Genomic DNA, 9952 nt, shown 5'->3' with positions numbered 1-9952 from the left:
AATGATAGGTATTTTAAGAAAATGTTATCTTAAATGTTGATTGATGTCTATGCTAATGCTAATCCGTCCAGTTAGTTAGTAATGAAGATGTTTTAGAGAATTAAGTAATTAATTATTAATAGAATACCTATTATTCAAGTATTGTATTGATTTTAAAACAAAGCACAAAACATATTTTTATATAGCCAGTATATTTTTATTTATTATTTTTTTATTGCGACCAGGGGCCGATTGCATAACAACTTGTAACTAATAATATTAGCGAAAGTCTCTTTTCCATTCCTTTGATTAGAAAGAGACTTCCGCTAATATTATTAGTTACAAGTTGTTATGCAATCGGCCCCAGTATGTATAATTACAGTTGATGGGTTGTGATATTTACAGTTGTAATAAACCTCGTTTAACATAATCCTATAAGTTTTTTATTATACCTACCTACACATTTACATTATCCGTTAGTAATCACTCCCATTGGCAAATTCTTACCTTTTGACCAAAAGAACCTCCTTTGGGTCCACAGTCTCAAACCGTCCACTGTCAGAATGTTCACTTTAAAATACATACTCTATCAAATCATCCTCTTTACCATGACAATGGACACTGGACCCAAAGGAGAACCACATTTCGCAAACCTGCTTACCTTTGACCAAAAGCACTTATGGCAAAGAGAATTAAGTTTTAATAGGGAATATTACGCGAAACTCTGCGTAGGGGGCGCCACTCCCACAATAAGTCACAATCTAAGGGTCTACCGCAAACGAGAGTCGAAATTTTGTTATATAAAGTCTATCACTCTTGCATATTCGAGCGAATAAAGAGGCAGTTAAAGCATAGTTTCGTTTTCGCGTTTCCCTGTAGACCCTTTGTAAACAAACCGCCTTGATGTATCAATGTCACATTTGATTGCCTGTGAAAACTTGTCAAAAAACAGTTTAAGGTACAGTATGTATTAAGTTACTTTATGGTTTAATAAAAAAGCCAATGTGCTGCACTTTGGCGGCAAAACATTGCAGTAATACTCCCTATTGCTTATAACGAAATGCAACTTAAGCAAACAACATCTAAAGCAGCCTTTGACAAGGTATTTTGACGAAATGACCGTTTGACCATAGGCCCACCCCACCCAAAAAAACACCGGTTTGTGTAAGTTGTTAAACTTTAATTTGGATCTTTTACAGTTTTTATGTCAACCCGAGATGAAAAGGCAACAAAAATGAATCTAATCCTTCAGCTTCTTCTTGGGGCGGAGGTTGTTGGTGTGGCCGCACTTGGTCTTGCGGCAGTTGGTGGCGCGGGGGTGCAGGCGGGCGTAGCACTTGCGGCAGATCATCTTGTCGCAGTTGTACTTCATGGCCAGGATGCGGAGAGACGGCTCGATGGTACCTGGGGACAAGTTATGGATCTAGTGATGTTTTGATTTGAGGTTCTTCATTGTCTGGTTGGCCATCTTAAAGCATGAATACCGGAGGAATTCCAGAATGCCGAAGTACTGGCATATTGGACAAATTGTACATTAAGTTACTACTAAAACTGCAATTGTTAAGAATATTTGGTATTGTCTTGTCTGATATTGGATTCCCTAGTACAAAATCATTGCCATTCATTGGGTAGTAGATTGGACAATCAAATAAGGATTTGGTTTTTGCATAAGGTCAATTGTGTGTTTAAAGATCTAAGACACATTCGTCAGATTCCTTTTTCGTCAGGATAAAATATAGCCTGTTTTTTTTCGGACGAAAACGGAAATACTCTTTGGGCAGAAAAAAACTTAACTTTAATGTGGAAGATTTGGAATTATCCTGTGATACATTGCATCTCTTAATATGCTCCACCAGGGATCGAACAATTTAAACCTTTCCTTCACAACTTAACCAGACGGAGCCCCGCGCGGGGCTCCTATTTCTGGGCTACGCTTGTCTCCCCCCCCCAGTGTAATGTTTTCATGAACGTCGCACTAAATCAATACTGCCCTCCTAAGCTAAAAGGCCGTATTTTCAAAGAAAACTATATGAAAATACCGCTTTTTAGCTTAGGAGGGCAGAATAGGCAGGTAGGTTAGGTTTGTTAGGTAGCTTCAGATGCCCGAATGGCAAACCGCCCAGAAATAGGAGCCCCATTCGCGGGGCTCCGTCTGGTTAAGTTGTGCAGGAAATGTTTTTGGAACAGAAAATTCTGACAAATGCGGAATCTGACCAAAAGTCCGTTTCCGTCCGAAAAAAAACAGGCTATAATTTATCCTGACGAAAAAGGAATCTAACGAATGTGTCTTAGATCTGTTTAAAGTACTGGACTGCGATCATACAATTAATTGAAGTGAGAGGGGCAAGTATATGGGCCCAGCCAAAACACAAACAAGTTTAATCACCAACTTATTATTTTGATTGTTCCTTAGGGCCGCTAATCACTACAATTATTCCTAAAAAAACAGTAGTTATTTGTCTGCAGAGTCAATTATGACACGGTCTCTTCTTAGCGTAGGTGCAAGGTTGTAGTAATTATGGTTGTTGTATTTGTTCATGTATATAATACCTTTAAACGAGCAATTCTTGTTTATTTATTTATTTATATATATATTTCGGGGATCTCGGAAACGGCTCTAACGATTTCGATGAAATTTGCTATATGGCGGTTTTCGGGGGCGAAAAATTGATCTAGCTAGGTTTTATCTCTGGGAAAACACGCATTTTCGAGTTTTGCTCGGTCACCCAGATATTATTTCTTAATGACAGAATGAATGAAATAATTATAAAACTAGCTTTTTTCTGTATAATTCAAATATCTAGAATAATCTACATCACTTAGGTGAGTGACAGCCTTGCAATTCCCTGCTCAAAATAAGCCAACTAGTTAAAATTCAAAATTATTGCTCACGGATTATAAACTAATCAAGATAAGACGCGAACAACAGAAAAACCTATTGGAATTTCACACTTACCTCCTCTAAGCCTGAGCACCAAGTGAAGGGTGGATTCCTTCTGGATGTTGTAGTCAGACAGAGTGCGGCCATCTTCCAATTGTTTGCCGGCGAAGATCAATCTCTGCTGGTCCGGGGGGATACCCTCCTTGTCCTGGATCTTGGCCTTCACATTCTCGATGGTGTCGGAGGCCTCCACCTCAAGGGTGATGGTCTTCCCCGTGAGGGTTTTTACGAAGATCTGCATTGTGGGTCTGGAAAGGTTATTGTGCAAACATTTAGTTAAGTATGACGGTTGACTCTCGAAGTGAAGGCGGAAAACAAAAGAAAATCTGAATCGTCAAAGTGACAACGCCACGCGGAATTTCAAAATTCGAACTACACTTATATTATTGAGAATAGCGGTTTCACTGTATACATAAAAGGATGTACAGATTTTAGTGAAAACAACCTACTTGAGAAAGAACACCTAATAAACACGAATTTTGGTTAAAACTAGAACATAACCACTCACCTTTTCCAACGTGCTCAAGAAAAGAACTGTCAAAATCACGGAAATACCGACAAAAATATGGCGTCTTTTAGCAACTCGCCAGACCGCCAGTAAAAAAAAATTGTCAGCAGTTCAATAATATTAAGTTAAAGAAATTAGTTTACTATTTAAGACGCATAAATAATTACTCTAAGATAGTCTTTCCATTTTAGTTTAAATTATAAAAAAATCTAAAATATTTCAAAAATATTTTTTAAATTAATATGAAGTTGCCATATTAGAAATTAAGGTAGAGCACATGAAAGATTACATTTATTTATTACAACATTGCAAATATTGCTGTTTAAAACTAAACTCTGTTGTAACGAAGTAGGTCATATTTTTATTTTAGCAAAATCAGCATATGTCACATTCACTAAGTTCATTAGCAACACTGTGTACCCTGTGATAACTACTTGTTTCGTAATACTTCTACGATCGAAGAAAATCTTTTCCTCGACGGGCACTAATCTTATAATTCGTGTAGAAAAATGTATCACCAACTGAGCAGAGCTACCGGCAGGCTGGTTGCCGCCACCAACTTGCAAGCCCCACTGTTCCCAGTTGTAAGTATCGTTTTCTCAAAATAGGAACGTGAGGGAACTTTTCATGTGGTTCCATTTGTCAAAAAAGTGATTATTGCAGGCACCAATTGCTTTGCAACGAGTGGAGGTGCCCGTGGTGTACAACACGACTCATATGTCGACGGTGGCGGAGGCGGCGTGCTCTGCTGGAGGCAAGAAGCGTTTGGTCCCTGGCACCAACATTCCTTACCCGCCGGTGCCCGAGAACATTCGCTCCAAACAGGCACAATTCCAGGTAGATAACGTTATTTTCTTATAATGAATTAGTCACATTCAAACATCACATCATGACATCAATTTTGTATATCACTAGGTACCATAATATTGCTGAATTGTCCAATTCACAATTCATACTTGAAGGCGAATAATTAAGTAGGTACCTATATTATTTCTATTCATCAGCCGGCAAAAATATTTATTCAAGTTTTGCTGTATTATTGTTACTTTATTAAGCAGAATGTTTTCTCATAACTCTTTTTTTATCAAATATAATTGTTAAATAACTGTATCAAATAAATATAATTTCTCACTAGTTTTCAATTATACAATTACCTGCCACAACTTAGACCAACTATTGACTACTTTTTTCAAAAATGATTGTAGACTTTTACATCCAATGCCAAGTATTGTTTTGCAGTTTGTATGTCACCACATTTCAAGAAATGTACAAGTACCTTCACCACAATCCCTCCTAAATAAGCCCCTTGTCCATAAAATCCATTAAAAATAAACTAAAGAATTTAAATCTGTTTTTCCAGAAAGAGAATGATGTGCCCGTGTTCCTGAAGGGAGGCCCCCTGGACGCCGTCCTGTACCGCTTGACCTTGGCTCTCTGCCTGCTTGGCATTGTCGGTTTCGGCCACACCATCTACACCCACGCCGTCAAGAAGAACTAAATCAATTTAAATTATGTATTAGTCGCCTGTGTTATAGATTCCAATAAATGGAAGGATTATAATCACAAGAGTTGTTTCAATGTAACATTCTCAGGCAAAAGGTACCATTTTATTAATTTTCTATAATGATTTTAGCGAAAACTCTTTATTATAGTGGAGACTTATTGGAAGTTAATATAAATGTCGCCTAGCCGATAGTACAAGCTTTGCTTACTGTTAGTTTGATCTGGGTAAGCTCTCCCCTTATATTTATTTATTTTTAGTATTTATTATGTGGTTATCTAAGAATCTAGGACATTGTGTAGGTAGCGAAAACAATCCATACTACACAACTCTGTACAAATAACCCTGTGATCGAGTGTAATCTATAAGGAAAATAAAATAAAACGAATGCTTGAACAATTCTATATTTCACATAATATACATGTAACATAACACAGATGCCAGCTATATTGCAGAATTCGTTTAACACTAACAATTCATAAAGCACTCAATAAATAAACAGTCTATGATTTACATTCGTGTGTGTTGTCACTACTCATAAGAAATACTATAAAAGCCAAAACACACGACCGCACTGCACCAAGGCCATGGTGCGGTGCGGTAGTGTGCTACGGCTATGAGGTGCAATGGAGTAACATCGAAAGGGTTAATTTTGAAAGTGGCAAATATCTTTTAAACCAGAAGCACCTCATACTTTAGTAACACTAACGCTATTGCAACGTTTACTAAGGCATCTTGCGTACTGTTGCTGCAGTTGGAAGTGCTTCTAGTTTAATTGACATTTGCCATTTTCAAAATTGTCCCGCTTTGGACGTTACCTCAATGCATCTTATATAATGATAATGAACATATATGTGATGCAACACCAAATAACCATTGCTATAGTAGAGACTAATAAACTGTACAGACTTGTAATATCCATATAAAGGCGCATACCTCATCATTGCACACAGCTAAATAGAATGCAAAAAGGTACCCAGTGAATGAGACTTAAGTGTACAACATAATTTAGTGAAGTAACCAAGAAATATATTAGATATTAGCCATTTAACAAAAAAATCAAAAATAGATGGCGTTAAAATATATATGAAAATATTAATTACTGGTCTCCATTAGTCAACAATTTGGCAAGCCAATGGGAATATTGGAAATCGGATGCCTCGCCAGTATAACTAACATATAGTCGCCATCAGATATAGTGAGCGGCCAAGGTGCTAACAAATCTATATATATAAATGCAAGTGTCCTGACTGACTGACTGACTGACTGATTCATCAACGCAGAGCCGAAACTACAAAAGATAGAAAGTTGAAATTTGCACACTAGGTTGCATTTATAAAGTGTACAAGAGATAAGAAGCGATTTTGAAAAATTCAACCCCTAAGGGGGTTAAAAAGGGGATGAAAGCTTGTATGGGGTACAAGTTTTATTTTAAGCTAGGAGTTTGAAACTTCGTAAAAAGGTATATTATTAAAAAATAAGAAAACTAATTTCAGCGTTTTTGAAAATTTATCCCCCAAGGTGGTGAAAAAGGGGTTGAAAGTTTGTATGGAGATCGAAAAAAATTTTGAGTGCGGGACTTGAAACTTTGTATATGGACATATTATTAAAATACAAGAAAAGTAATTTCAGCGTTTTTAAAAATTCATCCCCTAACAGGGTTAAAAAGGGGTTGAAAGATGGAATCCATTACAAATTCCAAGAAACTTCTTATAAACGCGTAACATAAAATTAAAAAGTAACATTAATTGAACATTATTAAAAATTCAACCCCTAAGGGGGTTAAAAAGGGGATGAAAGTTTGTCTTGGGGTTCAAATTTTATTGTAAGCTAGGAACTTGAAACTTCGTAAAAAGGTATTATAATAAAAGAGAAGAAAACTAATTTCAGTGTTTTTGAAAATTCATCCTCCAAGGTGGTGAAAAAGGGGTTGAAACTTTGTATGCACATGAAATTTTTTTTTGAGTGCGGGACTTGAATCTTTGTATAAGGGCATATTATAAGAATAAAAAAAAAAGTGATTTCAGCGTTTTTGGAAATTCATCCCCCAAGGTGGTGAAAAAGGGGTTGCAAGTTTGTATGGAGATCAAACATTTTTTTGAGTGCGGGACTTGAATCTTTGTGTAAAGGCATATTATTAGAATACAAGAAAAGTAATTTCAGCGTTTTTGAAATTCATCCCCCAAGGTGGTGAAAAAGGGGTTGAAAGTCTGTATGCACATCAAATATTTTTTTGAGTGCGGGACTTGAATCTTTGTATAAGGGCATATTATAAGAATACAAGAAAAGTAATTTCAGCGTGTTTGAAAATTCATCCCCCAAGGTGGTGAAATAGGGGTTGAAAGTTTGCATGGAGATCAAACATTCTTTTGAGTGCGGGACTTGAATCTTTGCATAAAGGCATATTATTAGAATACAAGAAAAGTAATTTCAGCGTTTTTGTAAATTCATCCCCCAAGGTGGTGAAAAAGGGGTTGAAAGTCTGTATGCACATCAAATATATTTTTGAGTGCGGAGTTGAATCTTTGTACAAGGGCATATTTTAAGAATACAAGGAAAGTAATTTCAGCGTTTTTGAAAATTCATCCCCCAAGGTGGTGAAATAGGGGTTGAAAGTTTGCATGGAGATCAAACATTCTTTTGAGTGCGGGACTTGCATCTTTGCATAAAGGCATATTATTAAAATACAAGAAAAGTAATTTCAGCGTTTTTGAAAATTCATCCCCCAAGGTGGTGAAAAAGGGGTTGAAAGTCTGTATGCACATCAAATATTTTTTTGAGTGCGGGACTTGAATCTATGTATAAGGGCATATTATAAGAATACAAGGAAAGTAAATTCAGCCTTTCTGAAAATTCATCCCCCCAAGGTGGTGAAATTGGGGTTGAAAGTTTGCATGGAGATCAAACATTCTTTTGAGTGCGGGTCTTGAATCTTTGCATAAAGGCATATTATTAGAATACAAGAAAAGTAATTTTAGCGTTTTTGATAATTCATCCCCTAAGGTAGTGAAAAAGGGGTTGAAAGTTTGTATGCACATCAAATATTTTTTTGAGTGCGGGACTTAAATCTTTGTATAAGGGCATATTATAAAAATACAAGAAAAGTTATTTCAGCGTTTTTAAAAATTCATCCCTTAAAAGGGTTACATAGGGGTTGAAAGTTTGTATGGAGGTCAAACATTTGAGTGCGGGACCTAAATCGTTGTATAAAGACATATTATTAGAATACATGAAAAATAATTTCAGATTTTTTTTAATTCATCCCCTAAAAGGTTTAAGAAGGGGTTGAAAGTTGGTAGAGAGTTCAAATTGTATTTAAAGCTAGGAACTTCAAACTTCGTAAATAGGTAGTTAGGTAGTAGGTTTTACTAAATAGTGGACTTGAAAATATGCTGGTTGAGAGGGATTATATCGAGAACAATTTTATTCAGTTAGGGGCTTGAAACTTCGTAGCCAGGTTGTGTATAATAATTAACAAATGATTAACAGTCCCTACTGCTATCTTTTGCTGCATAATGTTCTAAGCTAATGTATAACCACCAATATACAAATCCACGCGTACGAAGTCGCGGGCAACAGCTAGTATCTGAATACGCCTCTATTGTCAAGTGTTCAGATATTTGTGAACACCTTGGCCGCTACTATATACATCTGATGGCGACTGCACATACCTAAATAGATTAATCATGTTTAATTAATTAATTTTTCTACATAAATTATGATCATCTTTACACCTCACAGGATTAAAAATATTAAAATACTTATTACAACAAGCTTATTTTCTATTAACAAATGCATAATTGCTTATTCGTATCATGAAACTTAAGTATTACGAAGATATTTTAAATAAAATAAAATATAAAAGTAAAAAAATAATAAGATTTATAAAACGATACAGAAATAGATCTTTAATATACAACTGTATATTTCCTTAATTGTCTCTACAGAGCCACACAGAGCTTAGCGAACAGCAACAAATTATAAACAGAACGAAATACCTTTATCTCTTTGAAATAAAGTTTACAAGTCATCAGTGACATCAGTTAACTGTGGACTATGGTACAGTGGCCAACAGATATATCAAAGCGGCCGAGGTGCTCAAAAATAACTGAACACGCACTCTAGCGCCTTGACAATAGAGGCGTGTTTAGATATTTGTGAGCACCTTGGCTGCGCCGATATATCTGATGGCGACTCAACCCATTGGGATAACTTCGAATACCGGAAAATTTCGGAGTGAGAATAAAGTGCTTTCAGTGCAAATGGACGCTTATTCGCGATTACCTACACCATTTCCAAATTTATCTTAATAGGTAGTATGTCTTAGAACAAAAACCTTAAAAAATTATTTTACAATGTCATGTCTCACTTTTAAAAGAATTGCTAAAATTCAATTTTGCCGAACCTACACCATTTGTTAGCTAGAAACTCTACTTATTCAGAAGTTTAGATTCAGTGTTTTTTCGCCATAGCTAGGCAATGTAATGTAACGTAATATACAAAATAAAAACAACGTAGTAAACAAATACAGGTAATAAGCAGCTCACTGCTGGATGGAATAATCTACAATATAATCATACACCAAAACTAAAACCGTTCTATTCTACTATAGTTTAACGGCATTTACGTTTATTTATGTAAAAAACTAACAGGTTACATGACGGGTCAGTTATGTATAATCATATTTGGTATATCATAATACAACATACATTTTAAAGTATAAAAAAAGTTGGTATGCTATGGAACATTGTATTTAGGTACTGCCTTAGTTATTAAATATTATTTCCTAGTTGCGACACTGGAGGACTGACTAAAAGTAAACTAATCTCATATTTAAATCTCGATTTAGCTATCTCGATGCATTTTTATATCCCTAATTGTTTTATGTTAGTTACAGAATATGTTAAGCTTAAGACTCCACTTCGTACCTATAATTATCAGACCTCCTCATCTATGGTTTTAATAACAAAACTTCTGTGAGACACAGAAATATTAAATATATTAAAAATCAACATCATCATCA

General features: G+C 35.6%; 2 protein-coding genes across 2 annotated transcripts; one reads left to right on the top strand and one right to left on the bottom strand.

Moving 5' to 3' along the window:
- Positions 1 to 1142: 1142 nt before the first annotated feature.
- Positions 1143 to 3233, bottom strand: LOC134652021 (ubiquitin-ribosomal protein eL40 fusion protein). The gene is made up of 2 exons (XM_063507177.1): positions 2936 to 3233; positions 1143 to 1383 (listed from the first exon to the last, which is right to left on the bottom strand). Exons 1-2 carry the CDS (start codon positions 3159 to 3161, stop codon positions 1220 to 1222), a joined length of 390 nt encoding a protein of 129 aa, XP_063363247.1. The 5' UTR covers positions 3162 to 3233; the 3' UTR covers positions 1143 to 1219.
- Positions 3234 to 3852: 619 nt separating this feature from the next.
- Positions 3853 to 4994, top strand: LOC134654490 (cytochrome c oxidase subunit 7A, mitochondrial-like). Its single transcript, XM_063509934.1, has 3 exons — positions 3853 to 4012; positions 4092 to 4265; positions 4789 to 4994. Exons 1-3 carry the CDS (start codon positions 3938 to 3940, stop codon positions 4924 to 4926), a joined length of 387 nt encoding a protein of 128 aa, XP_063366004.1. The 5' UTR covers positions 3853 to 3937; the 3' UTR covers positions 4927 to 4994.
- Positions 4995 to 9952: the final 4958 nt, after the last annotated feature.

This window comes from Cydia amplana, chromosome 1, assembly GCF_948474715.1.
Source record: "Cydia amplana chromosome 1, ilCydAmpl1.1, whole genome shotgun sequence".
NCBI classification, from domain to species: Eukaryota; Metazoa; Arthropoda; class Insecta; order Lepidoptera; family Tortricidae; genus Cydia; species Cydia amplana.
Note: the sequence above shows the minus strand (reverse complement) of the source record. Positions and strands in the feature narration are given on the sequence as shown.

What these genes read in the sequence shown, in the direction of transcription:
- LOC134652021 (XM_063507177.1), bottom strand. Translation starts at nt 3,161, where the DNA reads ATGCAGATCTTCGTAAAAACCCTCACGGGGAAGACCATCACCCTTGAG. An exon ending in GGTGCTCAGGCTTAGAGGAG is followed by an intron (nt 1,384 to 2,935) that starts GTAAGTGTGAAA and finishes ACTTGTCCCCAG; the next exon opens with GTACCATCGAGCCGTCTCTC.
- LOC134654490 (XM_063509934.1), top strand. Translation starts at nt 3,938, where the DNA reads ATGTATCACCAACTGAGCAGAGCTACCGGCAGGCTGGTTGCCGCCACC. An exon ending in AAGCCCCACTGTTCCCAGTT is followed by an intron (nt 4,013 to 4,091) that starts GTAAGTATCGTT and finishes TGATTATTGCAG; the next exon opens with GCACCAATTGCTTTGCAACG. An exon ending in CCAAACAGGCACAATTCCAG is followed by an intron (nt 4,266 to 4,788) that starts GTAGATAACGTT and finishes CTGTTTTTCCAG; the next exon opens with AAAGAGAATGATGTGCCCGT.